This window comes from Melopsittacus undulatus, chromosome 6 (assembly GCF_012275295.1).
Source record: "Melopsittacus undulatus isolate bMelUnd1 chromosome 6, bMelUnd1.mat.Z, whole genome shotgun sequence".
In the NCBI taxonomy this organism is placed as follows: Eukaryota; Metazoa; Chordata; class Aves; order Psittaciformes; family Psittaculidae; genus Melopsittacus; species Melopsittacus undulatus.
This window is the reverse complement of record NC_047532.1, coordinates 69,838,197-69,862,281: the sequence shown is the minus strand read 5'-3', so window position 1 is coordinate 69,862,281 and position 24,085 is coordinate 69,838,197. Positions and strand designations below refer to the sequence as shown.

The following is a 24,085-nucleotide window of genomic DNA, read 5'->3' as shown; positions in this document are numbered from 1 at the left end:
AGTAAATAGCAAACATATTGGTTGGCTCAAAATATATTAAGGCACTTATCTTGTGCTCTTTTTTTAATGTTGGAGGTTTTTCTATATAGAGTTGTACTTTTTTGCATGGTGAAAAGCGGCAAGGTCAGGATGTATCAGTTTCTCTAATAAAGGTTTATAAAGTCCCCGCCAATCCATCACTTGGGAAGCGCTACAGTGCTGCTCTGCTTAATGAAAGATCAGTCAAGGAAATTGTTCCTGGTGTTCAACTTAATTACATGCAAGAGATGGAAACTTTGTTATCAAAGACTAATAAAGTACCAGGTGGCCCTAATGAAGTCAGTGAGGTGGCAGTTTTAAACTGAAACCTGCTCAATAATAGAAAAGACAGTAGATTTGAGCAAGATGCTTCATAAGCAGTGTGTCACTTTTCTGCTGCAAGGCAAGAGACACATTTTAAGCTGCATTAACAAGAAATGTTAAGTTTATTGTCAGTGTTTATCCTCTCAGCCTCAGACTGAAGGGCCTGTAGCTGGAGGAGATTTCCTATTGAAGAATTATTTTAGTCTGAATCTCAGCCTGTGGTGACTGAGGTGATTTTTCTTGATGCTTGCAAAGCCATTTATCCCCTTGTGGAACTGAAATCAGGAGATGGCTCAGTGACATGCTGTGAATGATACTAAATTTTGAAACATTAAATAAGATGCTTAAAGTTTTATACCTTGAATGTTGACCCATTTTATAATCAATTGTGTATTCTGTAATTTTTTAAATATCTTTTTTGGGTTCATTGTTGTGTTAAGAATAACTTCCTCAGCAGTACTGTGAAGGTTTTTCTTGTGGTGCAGTAAAATTAATACGAGTATTCCAGTTGTATCCATAAATACTGCAAACTGGTAGATTGTCCAAGGTCCTTGTGCATATTTCCATTTGAAACAAGAAAAAAATTGGTTTTAGAAAAGCTCTTTTGTGAAGTGTATGTCAAAGCTAGCAGCATCCTGCAGGATTCCTGGCCTCATGTGGAGGAGTTTTCACTCTGTGGGTGCTTTTGGGGGCTAGTTCATGTTTTACAGGGTGATGTTTAAGCTGTCCCTGGGTATGAGTTGCAGCACCAGTGGGTTCTCACATGGGGCTACCTGGTGGAAAAGAGCCAGACTGGTGCAAGCAGACTGCTTCCAAGCTGTGAACAGGGAACTGCCCCAACACATACACTCTGAACTTAGTCTTGCATGTTTGATCAATGCTGCTTTCCACTTAAAACAGGAATTTAGTTGTACTCCAGAGAAGACCCAGTTTGATTCGGTAGTTGACAGCCCAGCACCTGACTTGCATAGAAAGAGTGACAGAACAAGGGGGAATGGCTTTAACCTGATAGAGGGGAGACTGAGGTTAGACAGTACATTCTTCCCTGTGAGGGTGCTGAGGCACTGGCACAGGGTGCCCAGAGAAGCTGTGGCTGCTCCGTCCTGGCAGTGTTCAAGGCCAGGTTGGACACAGGAGCTTGGAGCAACCTGTTCTAGTGGAAGGTGTCCCTGCCTGTGGCAGGGGTTGGAACTGGATGAGCTTTAAGGTCCCTTCCAATACAAACCATTCCATGATTCTATAATTCAAGCTTTCTGTGCCATTTCTTTATGGAGAGATTTCACATCACTTTTCCCCAGCTGGCATCCTGGCTTTAGATTTCTTCTCTGTGATGTGCTGCTCAGTGATCTGGAGACAAGAGAGGTAACATGGCATGTGGGAAGAGTGTAGCTAAACAATCTGAAAACATGCCCAGGAGTGATGAAGGGGGCAGAATGCAGGATAACCTGGTGCATTGAGGGGATTTCTACCCTTCTGCTCTTGTTCTGGGCATTTCCTTGATGTAAGCCTAAGTGTCATTTAGGATAAACATTATTAGTTAGCAACTGCTTTGTAGCTTGTCAGAGAAGATCCTGATGGTGTATCTTGGTTTGCATGTTGAGTGTGAGATGTTTGGATGAGGATGTCAGAAACTCAGGACCATCTTGTCTTAATTTGAGCTCCTAATGAGGAGCTGTTTTGGAACTGCTACCCCTTATCTCTGTGTGAGATGGAACTTGCAACCCTGATGTAACTTGTACCCACATGGTGGGATGCTGGGGGAGACTGAGCGGCTCTAAATATTGAGCAGTGGCAAGTCAGCACTATGAGCAATTGTTGTGAGTCAGTGTTGAATCCCTGCCAAAGATGCCTTTTGCAAATAAAACTTAGCACTAATTTATCAATGGTTTAGTTCATAACATGATGTAAAACATTCAGTACATAATGAATCCTTCTGGGTCAAAAGAAAATGCTTGTAACGGCTTCATTATAAATAAATACCATGTTTAGGTGGACTGAATCAATGTAAGGGTATTGCTATTTCTCCGCTGCCATTTGCTGCTTTCCTTACTACCCACAGCTGGCAGAGAGGCTTTTGTTAATGTGTTTTTTTAATCCATTTTGTTACTTTAAAGCTGACAACATGTTCTTTACTCCTTGCTGTGCTGTGCTAATGAGTCCTGCCTACAGCCAGGTAGTGCTCTGCTATTCCTGCTGTTCCTTCGCATCCACAGCCCCTCACTGTCAGAGCAGCTCTGCTATCCACCCAGCGTTCACTGGCACAAAAGCAACCACCTCAATTCTCTTGTGCATACCACACTCTTCTTGTGTCAGGAAGGGCTTTTCTAGATCATTGTCCCTGTGGTGAAGGTAGTCCATCTGTTCTGCTGCCCAGTGCTGATCCTGGAGGAGAGACCACCTGAACCTTCTCAGTTCCTCCATGGATTCAGGTTCCAGGCCTTAAATTGAATGGCAGCTTTCCCATGGTAACCTTTGCTCTCTGTGCATCTGCTCCAGGCTGATGCATCCTCAGGCCTGGTGAGTTGTTTTGTTTTCTTTAAATCTGTGGCTTGTTCTGTTTGGTTGTTTCTTCCATTGCTCAAACCCCATGTAGACGAGGCCCTCAGTGACTTGGGTTAGTGGTGGCCTTGGCAGTGCTGAGGCAAGGTTGGACTTGATGCTCTTAAAGGTCTTTTCCAACCTGGCTGGTCTGTGATAATACTAAGCCCATTTCAGCAGTGCCACTTGCAGAGCTGCAGACTTCACACCACAAACCCCAGGGCTCCCCGGGGCTGCACCCCCCATCTCCTGATCCTGCGGGGGGGCTGAGAGCTGCAGCCCGAAGCTGTCACCGCAAGAGCCGGTGGTGGCTGGCGTGGGGGGAGCGTACCGCTTGGGGCTGCGATGGGGCAGCAGCCGTGGGTGCCGCTGGCTGGCAGGTCCCTATAGACAGGTTCAGTCGCCGGCGCCTCAGGCGGTGCTCCCGGGCACCCCGGCGGCTGCACAGCCCGAGCCCCCTCCCCGGTGCCGGCCGCGGCTCCTCCCCGGGGCGGTGCCGGTGCCGGCGGCGCGGTCGGCGGCGGAGCGGGGCCATGGTGAAGATCGGCGTGCAGCAGCCGCCGGCAGCGCTCAAGCCGGAGAAGGAGAAGGCGGCGGGGGGCGATGGGGCGGCGGGCGCCGTGAGTGCGGGGAGGGCGGCGCGACCCGACCCTCTTTGCGACGGGTTTTCTGCCTTTATTCCGTTCAGCAGATCTGGAAGGGGCTTGCGGGGGGTCGGGGTCTGCTGCTCCTGGGAGAGGTGGAGCTGTCCGGTTGGATGGACATTGGGTCGCATCCTCGGGGTTGCGCGGGAATCCGGAGCTTGAAGGAGGGAGGGATGGGGCTGGGCAGTGCCACCATTGCCGGGAGAGGTTGCCTTGGACTCTGGCATAAAGGGGAAAGTGGCATCAGAACTCATCCCTTTGGTCTAGGTGGTTTGGGTGGATGTGATTTGGGATTGATCATATGGGGGTGGGTTTCACATTCTAACAGCTCTTGAAGGCTTAGGGTTGGCATGAAGGAAGAGGTGAGAGGAGCAAAGTGGCTGGTGCTGGAGCAAGAGGGGAAGTGAGGGGATAAGAGCACAGGCAGCTCTCTAGATGCTTTGCAGTTTCCAACATGGGGGTTGAGATGCTGAAGTTGAATTGCTCTCATGGGTTCAAGTGATGGGTATGAGATCAGATCCTGCTGGATGCAAGAGGAATGAAGGTGCTGGATTGAATGAATGCTGAATGAAGGCAGATGCAGAGCACGGCTGGGGCCTTGAGGGAGAGTTATGCCAAGTCCGTTTCAGCCTGTGTGAGTCATGGGCAGGCAGTAGCAGGCAGCGCTGGGCAGATACCTGTGGTGGTGTTACAGATGGTGCTCAAGGAGGCAAGGGTGGAATAGGCACTGTTGTGCTTGGCCAGGAGTTGAGTGTTCCTGAAGTCCCTTGTGCTAGAGAACCCCCAGCTTGCACCCTTCTGTGAGGGTGGACACACTGGGGTGGGCACCAGACTGCATACAGGGGACGGTGTTGTCCAGAGAGGTGGGAGTGACCCACAGCATCAAGTCTGCCTTGTTAGCATGCTCCTGTATCAGAGCAGGAGACTCACATGGCATTGCTGTATTTCTCATGAGTGCCTTGGACTGTGTGAGCAGCTTGATCCTTTACAGAGCCATAATACCTCTCTGCCTCAAGAAATGGGGAGCTCTGGTTTTGCTCCATTCCTGCAGCAGTGCAAAGCATTCCCTGCCCTGGAGAGCTGATCTGCAGGAGGGGCTTCAGGAGACTGCTCAGTTCTGCAGGGAGTTGCTTACACTGGAATGATCTCTCGCATCACGCATGGATGTGCTTGCAGCTCTCGGCTGTGCCGTTGGTGTCCAAATGTGCTCAGTCTGTCATGGTTGCTTGTGTTAATCGAAGGGCTGCGAGCTGTGTAGAAACCTGTAATGGGGGAGTGTGGCCAACTGTGACTTCTCGGTGACTCCCAGGCTTCATCTTTCCTAATAACAAGCACAAGAAGGTTGTCAGTTTCTTGCTGCCTGTAATGCCTGACCCTGAAAGTTGACTGTCACAGTGGACTTCCAGCTCGTGCTGCCATAAAACCAGCTTTCTGCAGCTGAGGAGTCAGTTGTTCTGCCAGAGGAATTTAGTTGGATTAGGTAGTAAATAAAACATTTTGGATTCTTTACATTGCCTTGGGCTGTTTTCTGACTTTTGGAGGGCACAGTGTTGTTCTTTCAAGCCCATGTGAACTACAAAGGTACTTCAAAGCATGAATTTAGAATAAAGACTCTTCAATAGTCTCTTAATTCCAGTGGACAGACATGTAAGATAATCAGTGTAAGGCCTGTGACAGGAGCAGGTTGTGATGGGTCAGTGCAGCACATCCACTGACAAGAGGGTGGCCTTTTCCTGATGCTCTTTTTCAGGGTATCTGTGACACTGGGGTCTTTGGTGTAGTTTGTACTTGGCTGCACCAAGGGGGTGTTACTGTTCTGTCAAATACCCAGCTTGTGGGCTTAGCATTTCCATAGCCAGGCTTTCCTGCCATGCTCCTTCTCCTGCTGCAAATAATTCCTGTCTGTGTGTCTTTCCCTACCTGCCTTGCAGCAAAATGGCCTCGGTGACATGCAAACAAGATGCTCTGCATTCCTTTCTTCTTTGATCTCACGACTTCAGTCCCAGTGGTAGGAGCCAGAGCTGGGAAATGATTCAGTGCCGGCTTCCGCAGCCTGTGAATTTTGGCAGGTGCTCTGTGAATGCAAAGATATGGCAGGCAAGAAGATGTCTGTGATGCTAATGTGTCCTGAGAAGCGGTAGGTGAGGAGTCCTGACAGCAAGCTCACATGTGCTTTCTCCCCGGTGCAGCTCAGTTTGATTCAACAGGAATATGCAATTTTCACTCAGTCAGAAAATCCATGTGATTTTGAGGCAATTGCAACATTTTAAGAGCTTATAAAAGCAGCAATCTTGTTGTCATTAGTGAGAGCTGGGAGGAGGCAGCAGCCTCGAGCAGGAGGCAGTTTAAGGTTATGCAGTCAGTAAAATGATCGTTGGAAAATGTTTTCTCAGATGCAAAATAGTATTGAGTTAGTTTTAATTGAACCTCATGAGTTAGAGTCTGAAATGGAAATAAACACATACACTATGTCTTTAACTCCTTGTTTGAGGAGTTAAATAAGCTCCTTTGTGATGGAAAGCTAGAGGAACTCAGTAAAGATGAAGCTCTCCAGTCAAAATGTGGGTTGGAGGATTTTTGGTTGATTCCTTGTAAACCCCTGTATCATTTGTAGCCAGTTATTCTGCAGAGACTGTGCAAACCCTGAGACAAAGGGGTTTTATTGAAATCATCTTCTTTACCAGCTGTAAATGCTAAGTACTGGAGGGAAGAGGTGCCTCTTGTCCCTCTCACAGTGGAGACTGTCTGCTCAGCTGCCCTGGCTAAGGGCTCTGTCATGGAAGTTGTGAATGCTCCATCCCTGGCAGTGTTCAAGGCCAGGTTGGACAGGGATTGGAGCAACCTGCTCTAGTTCGAAGGTGTCCCTGCCCGTCTCAAGGGGTTGGAACTGGATGAGCTTTGAGGTCCCTTCCAACCCAAACCAGTCTGGGATTCTGTGTGTCTCCATCCTGGAGTTACCAATGCAGTCATGCTCAGAGCTGGGCTGCAGCACATGGGGCAGGTGGAGCAGCAGTGGCCATGCAGGCATCTCTGCTGGGTCTGTAAAGCAGAGTAATGCCAGCTTGGTTGAAGCTGCTGTGCCAGTCAATGCAGTGCTGGGTTTTGTGAGTGACTTCTTTGCAGGATGCTGTGAGGTTATAGCAGATGGTGAGGGAAGGGGATGTGAGGAAAAGCCTTTTAAACAGGCTTGTTCTCAAAGCAAGCTGTAAATCCAGAGGGAGAAAAACAGCTGGCAGCAGAATGAATTGATTGTGCTCATTGATAGGCTTTCAGGCTTGAGTCCAGGCTTAATGCTGCTGAGCTGTGGGTATTTTCACCATGTCTTGATTTAGGGATTTAAACAGGATAGATAATTAATAGAACTGCCTTCTCTAACCAAAGGCTATTCCTGGCCTTTGCCCAGCTTTCCCATATCCACATGAGCTGAAGTGATTACTTCTTTTCCTGTCTTATATGGAGTCGCCGGCTTCAGAAGAAACGTTATCACTGCTGCTTGGTTCTCCATCGTCTGGGAAAAGGGTTGCATGGGGAAAAAATGTCCCCAGACCCTTATTGTAGAGAAATACTAGACTTGAGTCATCTTACCAGACTCTGGACATGAATATTTGATATTCCAGCTGAGCATGACAAAGGACCTGGCTAAAACTGGTGGGGGCTTAGGAGAGGGAATGACTATTTCTAGCAGAACTGTTATAAATGCAACTGAATTTGGAAACATAGAGATCTCTTTCACCCAAGAGATGGATGTAGACTTAAGAGCTGCAGACTGAGAACCTTGGAATGTCTGTCTAGAGGTGTGCATTCTCCCAAAGCTGGAGGAGAGCTGTAGCCAGTGCCATGTTTTATGTAGGAGCTCTTCAGACGGAGAACCTGTTGCTTTTACCTGCTTTGGGTGCAGCAGTTTCTTTGGCAAAACACAGAGAACTGAGAAACACCTTGAAACAGAAGCAGTTTTAATGGGCAGAAATGGACTAAATGCAAGTATGGAAAGGAAACTTTGCTCATATGTTAATATTGTAGCACTGTAGGTACTGTCAGCAGGACAGGACCTCCTTGCTCTGCTGTAAGAAGCCTTGTGCTGTGGGGTGGTAAGCAGGAGGCTGGTTTTCACCCTGTCATTGCATCGCTCATGTGTCATGTGTCATTGCTGCTCATGTGGTTGTTTGGGAAGAGGTGGCCTGGCAGGTGGTGTGTGTGAATCATAGAATCACAGGATCAATGAGACTGGAAAAGACCTTTAAGATCAAGTCCAACCATTCCCCAGCACTGCCGAGTCCACCACTAACCCATGGCACTGAGGGCCTCATCTACACGGTTTGTGAACACTTCCAGGGACAGTGACTGCAGCACTGCCCTGGGCAGCCTGTTCCAATGCCTGAACACCCTTTGGGGAATAAATTGTTCCTAATATCCAGTCTAAACCTCTCCTGGCACAGCTTGAGGCCGTTTTCCTTTCATCTTATCCCTTGTACTTGGAAGAAGAGACAGCCACCTCCTGGTGGCTGCTCAGAGGTTGGGAGCATTGCTTCCAGGTCTGGGAAGATGGAGCATACTGGAGAATGCATTGTGCTTGTGCACAGTTGTGCGGTTCTTGCTTTTGCGCTACCCTGTTTTTGCGCATTAATGGGTGTACAGGAGAGGAAAAAGGCATTTTCACCTCTGAATGGATATTTTCTTCCAGGCAATTTGTGGGAACCTAAGCATGTCTTGTTTTGTTTTAATGCCACTGTTACCACTTGAGGGAGGAACTGTGTGAGGGGGTTTGGGTTTTTGGCTTTGCGGAGTTGTTTTTCCTTGCTGCCATGCGCTACCATTGAAGTCAGTTTGAACAATAGGACTGAGAAGGGTAAATCTGCCTCCTCCCTCTTGCTGCTGTTAAACTAGACACCGTTTCTTTGTGGTGAATGACTGACTGTCAGGGTTTTCCTACGCTGCTGCTGGGAGAAGAGCTAACTGCTGTCAGTGTTCTGAAAGGGAGCAGTGACTTCGTCTTCTGGTATGACACTGTGGAATCCTGATTTTCAGCTAAGAGGCAAATGTAACCTGAAGTCTGGTTTCTTGTTACGTACTTCAGCTTTAACTCTAGTAAATGCTGGACTCTGACCCCTCTGTTCAGAGCAGACAGTTCAGGTTTACAGCTCAGTGCCCCCTCTCGTCTGCAGAGCCAGCAGAAGGCAGTACTTTGGCTGTTCCAGCTCCTAAGCATCTTGGCCATGGCTGTGTCCTCCTTTCTACTGCCCCTTTGGGAATCAGTTGCATCTAGAGGAAGAGTGAGGTGGGACAGTGATGGCCTAACTAGCCACAACCAGATTAGCAGTGCTTGGCTTGCCCTTGGTGACGTCCAGTTTGCCCTTGGCCATCTTCACCTGCCTGACTGTAGGAGCTCAGAGATGGGTGCTATAGTTCTAACCTGTACATTTCTTTGGACCTCAGAAGTATCTGATTGTGGAGCAATTGCCTGATTTCAGCCTGGGAATAGGTGAGTGTATGGCTGTTGGAAGGGCAGTCTGCACAGCTCCTTCCCAAGCACGTGGTCCCACTGTCCTGCCACAGCCATGGCTGTCATGCTATGCTCACACATGAAGGTGGAAGCAGGCAGGCTGCTTTTGTGCTGTCTGCTTAGCATGGTATGCAACTGGTAGCATTTTCACTTCAGGGAGGAGAAGGAAGACTTGGCTACACCAAGAACAAGCTGAAAGCTGTTGGCATTGCCTTGCCTCAGTTTCTCAATGTACTTAAATGCTTCTGGCATTGGTTGAGGTCTCTTAAAGAGTCAGGTGTCTGCCCACCTGCGTATGTCTTTACCTTTGAATCAAGTCACTCTCCATCTTTGCCTAACCCTTGATTTAAGAGCTTCCCCTATTCCCAGGGCAGCTGCTCTCCTTCAGTCTTGCTTGAGCTGCCTTTTAGATAGACTTAGATCTAGCTGCCTCTGGGTAGGTTTTGAGACCCAGTGTTGAAGCTTAACCTTTATTCTCCTGGGGAGAATTCCTATTCTTTTAATGCCACCTCCCACTTCAGGGTTTCCATAACCCAACCCTGGCCTTCATTTTGCTGTGCTTTCTCCTTCCCTTTGCTAGGTGAGGTCTGCCCATGTAAGTTGGAGCCTTTTAGCTGTGGTGGTGGAGCTGTTGAAGAGGGAGAAGGAACAGCCCCTTAGTCCAGAAAGGGATGGAAAAAGCCAAAGAGAGGTGGGTTACATCTCTCTTGCTGGTGAGGGAGAAGGAGTGTGATCACTGAGCACTTAGAAGCTCCCACGTGCTAGGCTGCATTTGTAACATCCTCCTGTCTTTGTCATAGAGGAACAATGCTGAGTTTTAATTAAACAGTGGTTGGTTTTGATATTCTAATCTCCAGCACTGTGCAGTGACTTTGGTAGTCACGTGCCATTGCGTTGTGTAAAGATGTGATTAGATTCGTTTGTTGCAGCCTCTTTGCCTTTGGCTGTGATAGTCTCTTAATTACAGGCTTCCAGGCATCCTCAAGTCCTAAGCCATTCTGTTGGGTTCCCTGTGGAAATGCTGCTGTGTGCCCTGCACAAGCACTGCTGAGTGCTGTGTGCAGGGACTTTGGTTGCCTTGGAAACTATATGCCATATATATGTGTGTGTGTGTGTCTTCCCACTCCATGCATCAGCACATCATTTTCAGACCTGAAGCACTAGAAGCTCTTCAGCCTAGAAGAGCGACTGGAAACTGCTCATGGAAAAGGAGCTAGGGGTGCTGATTGATGGAGCTGAACATGAGCAGTGTGTGGCCAAGAAGCCAACAGCATCCTGTCCTGCACCAGCACCAGTGCAGCAGCAGGGCCAGGGCAGTGATCATACCCCTGTACTGGGACTGGTGAGGCCCCACCTTGAATCCTGTGTTCAGTTCTGGGCCCCTCACCACAAGAGAGACATTGAGGTGCTGGAGCAGGGCCAGAGAAGGGCAATGGAGCTGGTGCAGGGCCTGGAGCACAAGAGAGATGGGGAACGGCTGAGGGACCTGGGGGTGTTCAGTCTGGAGAAGAGAAGGCTCAGGGGACACCTTATTGCTCTCTACAACTGCCTGACAGGAGGATGGAGCCAGGACAGGGCTGAGCTCTGCTCCCAAGGCACAAGGGATAGGACAAGAGGAAACGGCCTGAAGTTGTGCCAGAAGAGGTTTAGGCGGGACACTAGGAACAGTTCCTTCCCTGAAAGGGTGGTCAGACATTGGAACAGGCTGCCCAGGGCAGTAGTGACCTTGTCAGTGCTGAGGAACGGTTGGACTTGATGATCTTGAAGATTGTTTTCAACCTCATTGATTCTATGATTCTGTGACTCTCCTTCCAGGTAAAGGGCTCATTCAGAGGCCTCTTGTTGCTGGTGCTGAGCACTGACCCTGTGACTCTCTGCCAGGGCAATGCTATTTCTCCTTATTTCACACCCTCCAAGCAGAACTGCTCTGAAGGACAAGACTCATTTTTTTTTTCATCTGCCAGAGGAGTCTTTTGGAGCATGGGAAATGCTTTGGCAGATGCAAGGATGAGCTGCATTGCTGCAGTGGTTTTATCTCCATTCCTCTCCCCGTTCTTGTCTTTCTTCATCTGCCTCTCCCCATATGTAGTCTCTCACTTTGCTTCTCCAGAGCTCTAGCTTGGCAAGTGCTCCAGTCTCAAGCCCTGGCTGGCCACCCCTGCTTGTTGCCATTCAGATAGCACTTCTCTCCAAGCAGCATCCCTCTGAGCATTTCCTTTGCATTGCGTTTCTCTCCTCCCTTGTCAGTTGTCAAAATCACACCTATTTTTAGTCGTCCCAAGCTTCTTTGCCTGTTGGGGTGTATATTTAGGCACTTGCTGAACCGTGTCCCCTGTTTGTCAGGCACTGCTACACCTAAAATGGAAGATTTCAAACCTGTGTGCTTCAGAAATGCAGGAAAAGTGGTTTCTGGAGAACTCGGAGCTGTTTGCTAAGCTGAAGAAGCAGGAACAGGGTGTGAGCTGATCACACCTCTGCAGAGGTGGTGTGCATCTCAGGAGGGAGCAAGGCATGACACAGCACCTTTAATTTCCTCACTTCTGTCAGCTTCAGCAGGACATGGCTGATGAAAGAGTGATAGAACCCAGTGCATTTTTCATAACCTTGTACTGTATTCATGAGAAGTATCAAAGGCAGCATGTCACTGGGTATGGTTCTTGCTAGCAGCTTCTCGTTTTGTGTGTCCACTGTGAAGCCAGGAGAGTTTGCTCAGCTCCAAGTCTTTCTCCCTAGGACTGCTCTCAGACCAGTGTCTGCCCAGCCTGTGTTTGTGCTTGGATTGCCCTGACCGATGTGCAGAACCTGGCACTTGGCTTTGTTGAACTTCATGAGGGTCACACTGGCCACCTCTCAAGCGTGCCAGGGTCCCTCTGGATGGCATTCCTTCCCTCCAGTGTTCTGACTGCACCACACAGCTTGGTGTCATTGCCGAACTTGCTGAGGGTGCACTGATCCCTCTGTCCATGCCACTGTCAAAGATGTTGAACAGCACTGGTCCCAGCACTGACCCCTGGGGAGCACCACTCATAACTGGTCTCCACTTGGACATGGAGCCACTGACCACAGCCCTCTGCATGCGACCATCCGGCCAATCCCTTATCCACCAAGTGGTCCATCTGTCAAATCCATGTCTCTCCAGTCTAGAGACAAGGATGCTGTGCGGGGCTGCTGTGATGGATGTCCTGTTGTTTAAAACACCCATATTCCTACTGCCAGCAGTGGTGGTCCTGCAGTAGGAGGAGGCATGCTGCAGCATGCATGGGACAGCAGCCTGTGGAGGAAGGCTGTTGTTTGTTCCAACCTGGTGAAGATTTCTTATCCTGCTGTTACTGCAGGTTGTGCCCTGCTCCATTCACAGGCTGTCAGTACTGAGAACACCTCCTGACCGAAGTGAAGTGGAGCGTTTGGTGTATGGGGGTTTGGTTTGGTTTTGGTTTTTGCTGGTGTCTCCTAACTTGCCTCAGGGCAAACCTGTGCTTCACTTGGCTTCTCCCACCCTTTCCCAAAATGCAAAACTCAGGCATTTTTCCCAAAGTCAGGAATCCTTTGTATGAAGCCAAACTCATCTCCTTTAACGGTGAGAGGTGGCATGACTTGCTACGTCCTTGGCTTGCCTCAGTGTTAGCAGCAGATCTTTATGTTCCTCCTCACCCCCACTGTCTGCCCTCTTTCTCCAATGACAAGTACCTGGGGAAATCTTTTCCTGTGAAGCACTTGACATGTAGCATGACTTCCCTGTCCTGGCTGTTCATGTCAAAGAGCCTATAAGCTTCTAGTTATGTGATTTATTTAGCTCTTTTCTTTGTGGCTTGTCACAGTTCTTGCCTCTCATCTGCAGAAGGAGAGGAAGGGAGAGATTGGAAGTGAACTTAAATGTGGCATTTTTCAGTTTGGTCATCCCTTTATTTGCTGGAGGAGCAGCAACAAACTGATTACACTGTTCCTTCCGTATAGGGAGCTGGTGGCGAATAGAGATGCTGTGGATCTTTCAAAAGCTGGGATGAAGGAGAAATGAAAATAGATTAATTTCTCCTGGAGGTGTGCTGGGTTTGTGGCTCTCTCAAAGCAGTTTGGTCTTTTAGTCTTTGCAGTTATCAGTCTGAATGCGGCTAGAGAAGAAGAGGTTGGTAGCTGAAGCAGTGTAAACTGGCTGGAGCAGAGCAGGGAGCAAAGGTGTTGCAGGATCCTGTTCTGTGCCTCGATGGAGCTGGGGGCGATCCCCAGGGATGCTGGGGTTCTCTAGCCTCTGGGAAGGAGCAGCCTGATGCCTCCAAGCCTGGGACTGGACTTCTTCTCCATGGCATGGAAAGGGGAAGGAGGGTGGCAGGGACCCAGGGGCATCTCCACTTGGGGAGATACATCTGCAGCACCCTGCGGGTTTTGGCTGTGGTACCCTGGAGAAACATTTCTTCCTTTACAAAGTGGTGCATCTTAGAAATGAGAAGCTGTTGTTGCTTTTAAATCTTTTACTCTAGTTCATACTGGTCTCTGTCCAGCTGTGGACAGAGTGTCTTTCTAGTGAAACACATCAGATCATGTACTGCGTGGAGGGAGCCCTCCCTGGTGCCTCTTTTTCCCCCTCTTGCCTGCTCAGCTGCGGGCAGCTTTCAGCTGTTCTGTTTGGAAACTGGGGCATCTCTGTAGCAGCTTCTTTCATCTGCCTCTGAAAGGCCTTGCATCCTCCTGCTTAACATTCAGAGGGTTATTTTGGTAGTAAAAACAAGAGCATTATAGGCTGGCATAAGTGGTCCCCAGCAGGTAAACCTGCCGTTGTGCTGCCCTCCTTTTTGCGGGCTGTAATGGGATGAAGTGGCTACTGTCTGTATGGATTGTGGCGCACTATAAGATTGCAGATATGTTTTCTTTTGGTGCTCTGACCATATTCTTGGAAGGTGTTCAGGAATCTGCTTGAAAATGAAGCTGACATCAACACAGAGGTTTGGGTAAGCTCACCCCAGCAGGGCCGGGAGGTTTCTCTTTGAGATGAGTCATTTCCATCTCAAATTTCCAATGAAAACTTCACCTCAAAAATGTTGTGTTGAAAAATTCCACATGGCAGCATTTCCGTAAGAATTTTTGAATATAAATACATAAATGCTGGAACTATTAGTTCCTGATTTCCTTTTTTTCAGTCCGTCCTTACTGCCCACTGAAACAAAGCTTGACTTTGTTCTGAGCAGCTGGTGGGAAGCAGAGTATACATTTATGTGTGTGTATATTCATACACACACTTTAGTCTGTACATATATATATATGTGTATATATATGGGGAGTAAGGGGAAGAACAAGAAGTGTTTTCCTCTTGCCAGAATGCTGTCAGATCTGAAGTCACTTTATGAGATGGTGCCTGCCACCTTCAGTCGCACATCACAAAAAGCCTTTGTTGTTCTTTCTGGTTGTTCTTTGTGGTCCCTTGTAGCAACATCTGACTGATGCTCTCATTTTCATCTTGCAGGAAGAGCCAGCACCTCTGGTGCAGGGCCGGAGGTCATCGCTCAGTGGAGTGTGCTACCTGACCATGGGGCTTCTTGTGCTGCTCTTGGGCTTGGTCTTTGCATCAATGTATGTGTACAGATACTTCTTCATCACCCAGGTGAGTTGGGAAAGACTCCTGGCTCTTCAGCTGGAGCAGCCAGGCAAGCTGCTTCAACCTTTGAAAGTGGGGGTGCTGCTACTTATTGCTTTGCCCTATGGTAACTCTGGAGCCAGGCCTCTAGGCACTGCAGGCGAGGCATGTCTTAAAGATCATGAGGAATGGCTCAATGTCTGGAGGTTCACCAGTGACAAATGGCATCCCTCAGGGGTCCATACTGGGGCCAGTGCTGTTTAGTGTTTTCATTAACAACACAGACAGTGTATTTAATGAGCATGCCTTCAGCAAGTTTGCAGATGATGTGAAGCCAAGTGGTGCAGTTGACATGCCCAAGAGACGGGAAGCCATCCAAAGGGACTCAGACAGGCTTGAGAAGTGGGCTTGTGTGAACCGCATGCGGTTCCACAAGGCCAACTGCAAGATCCTGCCCTTAGGTTGGGGCAACCCCAGTATCAATACAAGCTGGGCGGTGAAAGGATTGAGAAGTGCCCCTGAGGATAAGGACTTGAGGGTGTTGGGTGATGAGAAGCTCCCTGTGACCCAGCAGCGTGCGCTTTAGCCCAGAAGCCCTCTATGTCCTGGGCTGCATCCCCAGAGTGTGGTCGATCTTGAAGTATCTTCAAGCATGTGTTTGAAAAGAGTGTTTTCACCCAGTGTGGGTACGATTCTTCCCGTGTTTGCTGTAGCTGTTAATGGGGTGTGGAATCTATGAGTGTTGTCCCCCTAACCTGGATCTTATCCCCACAGCTGCCCCGTGAGAGCGTGTTTCACTGTGGCGTCCTCTACGAAGACTCACTGTACTCACCGTTCAGAGGGCAGCTGGAGCTGCATGAGGATGTCAAGATCTACATTGAGGAGAACTATGAGCAAATCAACGTCCCAGTGCCCCGGTTTGGAGGGAGTGATCCTGCAGATATCATCCATGATTTCCAGCGAGTAAGGAGCTCTGGGGGCCCCCGGGGGGGTGTAGCATGGGGCTGAGCAACAGCACCATGGCATGCTATCACTGTTGTCCAGTATGTCTATGATGATCTTATTACTGAGCTGTCCTCCTTCACAAGACCCTCTCTGAGGTTTTCCAACCTGCTCATCTTGCTTGGTAGTGAGGTCCTTGGACATGTTTGTCCTTTAAAGCAATTTCCTGACTTCCCTGAATTCCTACTTTTTACACATTTTCACAGCCACATTCCATTGCCAAGGGCTCAATTCCTTAATTTCTGTGTTTGGAATGCAGGGTTTAACAGCTTACCATGACATAACGCTGGATAAATGCTACGTCATTGAGCTGAACACCACTATTGTGATGCCTCCTCGCAACCTGTGGGAGCTGTTGGTTAACGTGAAGGTACAGTTGCAGTTCTGCTTATTTTGCATGCTCTACTGGAGTTGGTTTGTGGATGCCAGCTTGGAAGGCCATGGGGAATCAAAACTGCTTTGTTTAAGTCAGCCTTGGCTCTGACAAAGCTGAGACTTCATGTAGAGCCAAGGCTTCAGTGGGTTTAGCTCAAATATGAATGTACAGACAGCACGCTAACACTGGCGTGACGGATCAACCTGACAAGGACGACGTGGAGGAGCAGCAGATTCCTTCCCTTTGGTGTTCACAGATTGTAGGAATCAAAGAAAGGAAAACAAACATTCCCTCCTTTCACTTTTGCCATGGTTACTGCTGTGGTTAGCCATTTGGAGAACTCTTGGTGTCCCTTGGGGAGTAACAGGTCTTGAGCTTTCACCCTTTTGGGGGTAAGGTGTGCTGGGTACAGCACCACACTTGGGCTCATGTGGTTTTGCTCACAGCTGGTATTAACTGGGTTTAGTACCAGCAGTTTGGTTCAGTTCGGAAGCCCATGACTGAAAGCAGTTGTCTGAACAGAGTGCTATTTAGTCCTAACAGCAGGGGAAAAAGGAAAACAGGGCTTTTAAGACTGCAGAAGGTGTGTGTCTGTCTCAACTTTTTGCAGGTAAAGCAGAACACTGAGCCTGGGTCTTTTGCTCCCTTCTGTGAGGGTCTATTTGAAAGGAAAGAAAAAGAAAGGAGAGTAAAGGGGAAAAAAAGGAAGCCAACAATCTAACTCTCTCTTTTTCTTAAATTCTCTTTGCTCACTTGCTGCTACATGCAGTGTGATGAACTTTGTAAGAGTTCAGAGGCAAAAGGTTGTGCCTTGAGAGATGGCTGATCTCCAGTCTTTGCTCAGCTCCCAGTTTGTTTCTTAGCAGTCCTTTCATGCACTGTGACCATCTGGCAAATATGCTGGGAACCCTGCTGGTGTATGCATTTACATATAGCTTACTTTTGTCCAGGTCAGGTGACACCCCCCCCCCCCCCCCCCCCCGGGGCAGAGGAAAGTGGGAAAGGCAGGATTGCACCTTAGGGATATAGGTTTGAAGTGTTAAGCTTGGTCTTGAGCTCAGAAACAGCCTCTTCCCATGAGGGCAGTGAAGCAGTGGAACAGGTTGCCCAGGGAGGTTGTGCTGCCTCCTTGAAATCCTTGGATTTCAAGACCAGATTGGGTACAGCCCCAAGGTCCCTCCCCTCTCTCTTAGCCTGTCATCTTCATATCCACAGGCCGGGCCCTGTGGGTAGCCTGTATCAGGTAGAGGGGGCAAATTTCTTCCTACTTCAGGGACCTTCATCACCTGATGACTTGCCCCACTGCTCACAAGTGCTCCTGTTTGGATTCTAGATGAGCTGCGTTGGTCCTTGGGCTCAGAGACTTTTGTGTTTTTTGCATCTCTGAATCCAGTCAAGTCCCTAAAGAATGAAACTGATTTCCAGCTGACAGTTTAGGTTTTAAGTGACTTCAGTCCTGTTTCTACGGGTGAAACCTTAGTCTAGCAAAGAACATTAGTGGCTTGCTCCAGCAGACTGTGGCAGTGCAGAGAGTCACCGAAACCCCATTGCCTCTTTTTCTCTGAGCAGCATGGTGCTAGGGTGCCACTTTGCAGTGTGGCTGTCACCATGTATGCATTATCAGGCCTCTTGTGTCTGATTCTTTTGCCTGTAAATGGCAGCTCTGCTGCTTCTTACAGACTTTATTCCATAAAGGTGTGTTGGTTTGGTGAACGGTGTTAAGTGTTGAAGAGAAAAGGGTGGGGGAATGCTCCCCTGGGCAGCACCAGGATGGTGGGAGATGAACCGCTGAAGTGATGGACAATCTACACCTTTTGCAGGATTCAAGATACTGGAAACTTTAGTTTTCTTAAAACTCTTACAAGAGAATTGAAGGTATCGTCCTTGTTGCACAGTCCTGCCATAGAGGGATAATTCCTGACTACTTCAGCTGTGACAACTATTTAAATCTAAAATAACAAGATGGATTGTATGCATATGTCTTTCTCTAAGCCCTCTCACCAGATCAAGATGTGGCCAGTCCTAGGCCCCAGCCCTGGGTGTTAACGTGATACCTTCTACCAGTAAGTAACTGGCACGTATCGTATGCCCTCTCCTGCACTCTCCCACTGAGAATCAGTAATTGACTTTCTTGCAGAACTGTTGTGTTAGTGTAGGACAAACTTCCACTAATCATCTGGTCCTCCAGCAGAGGAGAGCTTTATTGATCCAGCAGGCTATGCCAGCCCAACAGCACGGCATGAAGTTAAGACAGCGTGTTTCCAGGTACATCCCTATGGAGATAACCAGTCCTGTGGTGGAAACTGAAAATGTGGTATTTGAAATAGTGCTATTGTTGTTTGCTTTTCGCCTTGATTATATTTATGTTGGCCCCAGGATTTGCTGGTTCTTTCATTTCTTTGACTTGTCTTAAGCAGAAGGACCAGAAGTATTTACTTTGTGGCCTGATTAGCATTTAGTCTGCTCAGAAGTGGACCCCAACCAAAGCTGTACTTCTAACACAGCTGCTTATTATGGAGACAGACTTTTCAGCAGGGCCTGTTGCAAGAGGACAAGGGTGATGGGTTTGAACTATAAAAGAGGGGAAATTCAGGCTTGACATGAGAGAAAAACTGTTTACACTGAGGGCGGTAAAACACTGGTATAGTTTGCATAGAAGCAGATGCTTCATCCCTGGAGACATACAAGGCCAGGCTGGTTGTGGCTTGGGGCAGCCTGGTCTAGTTGAAGATATCTCTGCTCATTGCAGGGAGCTGGATTAGATGGTCTTTGAAGGTCTCTTCCAACACAAACTATTCTATGATTGCGTGACGACCGAAGTCCAGAGAGCTGTAAGATGGCCTGGCACCCAGGAATCAGCTTGCAGAGATTCTTTAATGCCAAGCAGGTTTCCTTCCTGCAGGGAAAGAGGCAGCCTTCATCCATGGGATGCTCCTAGGTACTCCGTTTTCTCCGGCCCATGGTGCCTTTCTGCCATGTCCCCTCTCAGAAACTCTGCTTATCACCCTGGTGTTCACAGCAGCCTCCAGCCCAACAGCAGGGAGCTCACATGTTCTGCTTTGGCTCAGCTTGCTCCCTGCTGTGAGCTGCCTTCCTGCACTGCCCCGGAGTCTCTGGATGATGCCCCTGGGGGGATGGAAGTGTGCTGAATGCTATCTCCTGAGCACCAAGCATGACCATGCAGGGCAGGGTTTTTAAATGCAATGCCCATGGCTCATCTGTAGTCTTCATTCCTGGAGGCTATAGGGGTAGGATATCACTGTGGCTGTACTGAATGAAGCGAGGAGGAGGGGGAGACGTGGATAACTTGGGAAACTGTTGGAACCTGAGCAGGGCTGGCACTTTTGCTTTTTGCCTTTTGAAGTTAATGTAAAATGCACATTTTCAGTGGAGTTCCTGGCATTCTGGTTGAGTTTTGAGCCCTCTTCAGAGGGGAGGGATCCAAGTTACAGTTTTGCACACCCACCTTTAAAACTGGAGTTAGTTTATAACAGGGTTGAAGGTACACTGGCTTCATCCCCTAAACAAACATTCATTGTTTGGATCTAATCAGTTGTGTGTGCTCTGGGCTAGTAGCATGGGACAGTTTGTTGCAAGAAGGAAGCATGATAACTGGACTTGGTAAGTAGAGTTTGAGTCATCAAACATGGACTTTTAACAGTGTGGCTGTCCTGGGCACTCTGTGTGAGACAGTTCTCTTCGAGGAGATGATGGAATCATTTGTGCTTTATTCTGGTGGAAACTGTCATTTCAGAAAGGGACATACCTGCCTCAGACATACATAATCCAGGAGGAGATGATCGCCACTGAGCACGTCAGTGACATGGAGCAGCTCGGCTCCTTCATCTACCGCCTCTGCAGTGGCAAGGAGACCTACAGGCTGAAGCGGAGGAGCACAAGGAGACGTAAGAGCTTTGCCATGTTCAGTGTCCTAACTTGCTTCCCCCAACATCACAGTTGTTATTGCTGCTGTTACAGCCCTGCTGTCTTCTTTGTGGTGAGAGGTTTCCCTGGGGGTGTAGGCACACAGGAGATCTTTGGAGGTGCTTCCCTCCAAAAAGGGTTAATCTAAACCCAAACCTGGGATGCTGCTGCTGCAGATGGGTGCTGGCTGGTGTGTTCCTATTGTCTACCCTAGTAAAAGTATTGAGATAATGGTTGCAGGAGCCAGCAAGTCCTTTACATCTGGGCTCATGTAGCTGAGCTAATAGCAGTGCTGGTGGGAGCTGTATGGAAAATTTCCCTAATGGAGATGTGCTTCAGTGACAGCTAGTCAGAGCAGATTAGATCTGCAAATTACCTTTAATTAATTGAGTTCCTAATAATATGGAAAAAGTTGTGAAGAGGAAAAATTGGACTATCTGGAAGTGATTCCATGAAAATCAGCCATGTGTATCTTCTATGCAAATGGTAATATTGCTGCAGAACACTCCTTGTTGGAGTATTTGCAGCAAATATTTGCATTAGGAGTGCAGTATTTGTATAAATTTGGGTTTAGATAATGGTATACTTAAAGGCTCATCTGTAATCAGTTTGGGTTTGGGTCTCTGGGGAAGCAGCAGGGTGCAGAAGTCGCCATAGCTGTAGGTCGTCGTTGCTTTCCCAATGGGAGCTGCACAGTTTTGCACAGGGCTGCTGGCATGCTGGCTGCTGCACTCATGGAGTCAGGACATGGTCCTGTTGGTCAGCAGGGCACCACTGGGGGGTTGCTGTAAGAGGGCAGAGCTGCCAAGAGTTGAGGTCTTGCAGTTTAAGGGCATGGGGAGCATTCCTGGTTTCCCAGAGAGACTGGGGACATAGCAGGATCAGTGCATGAAGGGATACAAACTGCCAGAGGGGTGGCTATTTTAAGTCCTCCTTGAATGCATTCAGAGCTGTGGTCTGTACCAGCCTGTGGCTTCTGCTGGTTTCATGAGGCTTTCTGGTCTCAGTGATAACACTGAGATGTTGTCAGCTGAAACCAGCTGTTTCCAGGCAGCTCATGGCAGCTCTTACTGCAAGCCCACAGCCTAGACAATGCCATGGTTCTTCCAAAGACCATGTTACGCTGCTTTTCCTATGGGCTGTATTGTTCCTGCATTTCTGTGTTCAGCAGTTGCACCTCATCTGCTTTCCTTTCCCCACTCACTGCAGCTCTTACAGACTACCATTGGTTGACTTTCCCCTCTCCTCTCTTTCAATCACATCTAGGCATCAGTCGACGCGAGGCTGGAAACTGTCATCGCATTCGTCACTTTGAAAACACTTTTGTGGTCGAAACTGTTATCTGTGGGAAGTCATGAAGCCACTCTCCAGATGAAACCTTCCTTGGCTTTGCTTGCACACACATGCACACACATGCTCTCGGTCCTCTCTTTAGACATGGTAATCTGTCTTACTTTTTTTACTCCCTCCCCTGCTTGTGCAGCTCTAACCTCTTGGGTCCATCACAGTGGATTCTCTTCTCTCCCCACTGCCTACCTGAGACATCTATTGGGCTTAAATTTACACAGTGGTGAAAGATAACCTGGAAGTAGATGGTGTTTCTTTCACACCACAGGATGGGAATCTTTTGGAAGCAAGCTTGAGAAATAGGAGTGCTCGAAATAGGCTGAGGGATTTCAGGCTGGTGTAGTGCTTTGAGGGTGCTGTGGCACTGGGGCAGAAGGTGCATGCATAAGAGGAGGGCTACTGTTTTAGTGCTGGTATAATGACCAGAAATATATAACCAGATGCACTTAGGAAAAGAATAGTTGTGATGTTACAGACAGTGTGGTTCAGAAAGCGTAGCAGAAGGAGGGTTTCCGTACAGGCCAGAATCAGATTTTCAACCATTGAAAGCAGCTACTGTGTTGTTATGGCTCCTGGGTTCATCCCTCATGTCTCCTCCTGAACACATCATGGCTCAGTGTGACTCATGGAGCAATGCAAGGTATCCTGTTGGGTGTTCATGGTGGGCAGGAGGCCAGGGCAAGGAGGTGGGTTGGGAATGACACAAATGACACAGAATGTCCGTGCTTCTCAGCCACAAAGCAGAAGGTGAAGTGCAAGGCTGGGTAGCCCTGTCTCTAACACACAGTTGCAGCTGCTGTGGATCCTGGGCAGATCTGCTGTTACTTTGCCTATGTAAAAGGGATGAATCTTTGATGTGAGGTGCCAAAGCTCCTCGCATCACTGATGTCTCATTAATAGGCCATGGGTGTGGGTGGAACTGGGTGGTTTACTCCAGCCCTGTGTCTGTCCTGGACAGCTCTGCTTGCTTGGGAAGATTACGTTCATGTGTCTGTCTTCCGGAGTTGTTGAGATCCCATCTGTGTGTGGATGTGTGGATGGTGTGCCATGCCTACGTACAGAGTGGTGTCAGAAGCAGAGCTGGGAGTTACTGACAAGTGCAGAATCAGATTGTTTTAATTCACTGTTTTTAACAGTATGTGTAATCTTGTTTGTCACCTCTAAAAGCTGGTTTCATTGTGATTACTGTAGTCCAGCCATGTATCACATTATCTGCAGGCATCACTGTAGTACAGATATTGATACGAGGCATGATTCAGCAGATCAGTATACTGCAGAGAAATTGTGTGATCAAAACTGCATTTCTGTTAATCATCAGAGAGATAAAAATGCAGATTAATTAAATATCCTTCCCTCTGTTCCATAAATATAGTTAAAACTAATTAGGCTCTTGAAACACAGGCAGGTTTTTGGCTTGAAAGAATGGGGTGAGTTTCAGCTTGGCACATTCTTGTTAACTGATTTCCAGCAAATCTGGACTTGAACTTCACCATCTGCTGAAATTCAGGAGCTTGTTGTTTTAGAAGGAGAAGGATCAAATAAATGCAAGTACAATCATTAATTCAGCACAACCAAAAAGTGAATATATTTTAGAATAAAACTTTTAAGTAATAATGCTTTGAGTTAACTGTGTGAAAACAAACCAGGATCTCTAAATGGTCATGTAATGCAATAGGTATGAGTGTGTCCTTAGTGCTGACAATTTATTTTTCTATATAAACACAGTGAGCTATAAACATCAGGTTTTAACAAGTAGAGAAGGATGCGTTGGTTTCATTCAGCTTTAAGCTTGATGTAAAATGAAGTGTTATGTGAGCTCCATGCAGGTTGGTCAGGAAGGTTTCCCACTGCCAGAGGGGTATTTGCTTTTCTAGTATTGTGTTTTTCCAGTGGTAACTTGCTGCTAGCCCTGATCTTTCATTGCTGACTGGATGACAATGAATGGGTAAGTGAATTGGTTCACTTAATGGAAGTGCTGCAGACTGGTAAATTTAAGCCCTGCATTTACTTCTAGGAGCCTAAGCCTGCACTCAGGTGAACATACAGACCTTTTTTCCCCTTCCTTCTGATTCTGCATGAATTAACTGGTCATTGAATATGCTAACTCTGTGCAATCCTGCAGCTGTAAGGACAAACCTTGGTTCTTTTAAGGTGAATTAACGTGGTCACTGTTTCATACAATGAGAATGCAGTTGTCTAGAGAGAAAACATAAGATGCTTTGTATATTTTGTCTGGTAGCCCTCTTAATTCTTAGGAAAAATCTGTGGGATAATAAAATCTTTTACCTCCAATCTGTAGAGTGTGTTTGTTCGGAATGAAGAGCATGTGCTTGAATGAATTTCAGAATGAAAAGCCAGCATAAAGCTGTTGCTCATGGGAGGCAGCAGCCAGGGTGATCCATCTTGGAGCTGGGCAGTGGGAGGATGCTGCAGCGCAGAGGCCCTTCCCCATAGGGATGGGAGAGCTGTGTGGGGACATGGCTGAGCAGCCCACTGTGGAGCCTGCCCATGTTTGCAGGGCTTTTCCCCTGTCTTTGCACTTCCCTGAGAGACCCAAGGGCAGCCCATGGTGGGATGGTTGCTGCTAAACTGAGGTCTGTGAAGCAGGAAGGTAAGGTACTTCTGATGCTCGCTGGTTGGTGTCTGACCTTCATGCTCAGCCTTTCTTCTCTGGCTGCCTGACTTCAACATAGGAATTTGTCTGTTTGTATGTGTCCTAAGCTTACTGTTGCCTTCTGGCTGGCTCTGTGGGGCAGGTCTTTGGAGGGCTTCCCTCCTGTCTGTTGCATGCAGAGATGTGGTTCCCTTAGTGCTCTCCTGAGCTTTCTGTACCCCTCTTTCATTCT

At 48.0% G+C, this 24,085-nt stretch overlaps 1 protein-coding gene across 1 annotated transcript; it reads left to right on the top strand.

Annotated features, from left to right (window-relative positions):
* Window positions 1–3,373: 3,373 nt before the first annotated feature.
* On the top strand, window positions 3,374–23,531 carry ITM2C (integral membrane protein 2C). The gene is made up of 6 exons (XM_005153943.3): window positions 3,374–3,500; window positions 14,480–14,617; window positions 15,365–15,553; window positions 15,852–15,962; window positions 19,723–19,873; window positions 21,159–23,531. The coding sequence occupies exons 1-6, from the start codon at window positions 3,414–3,416 to the stop codon at window positions 21,248–21,250; spliced, it is 768 nt and encodes a 255-aa protein (XP_005154000.2). The 5' UTR covers window positions 3,374–3,413; the 3' UTR covers window positions 21,251–23,531.
* The last annotated feature ends 554 nt before the right edge of the window (window positions 23,532–24,085 follow it).

Excerpts from the sequence above, each read along its gene's own strand:
- ITM2C (XM_005153943.3), top strand. The coding sequence starts at position 3,414 with ATGGTGAAGATCGGCGTGCAGCAGCCGCCGGCAGCGCTCAAGCCGGAG. Across the intron at positions 14,618-15,364 it reads GATACTTCTTCATCACCCAG|CTGCCCCGTGAGAGCGTGTT; the intron begins GTGAGTTGGGAA and ends TTATCCCCACAG. Across the intron at positions 15,554-15,851 it reads TCATCCATGATTTCCAGCGA|GGTTTAACAGCTTACCATGA; the intron begins GTAAGGAGCTCT and ends TTTGGAATGCAG.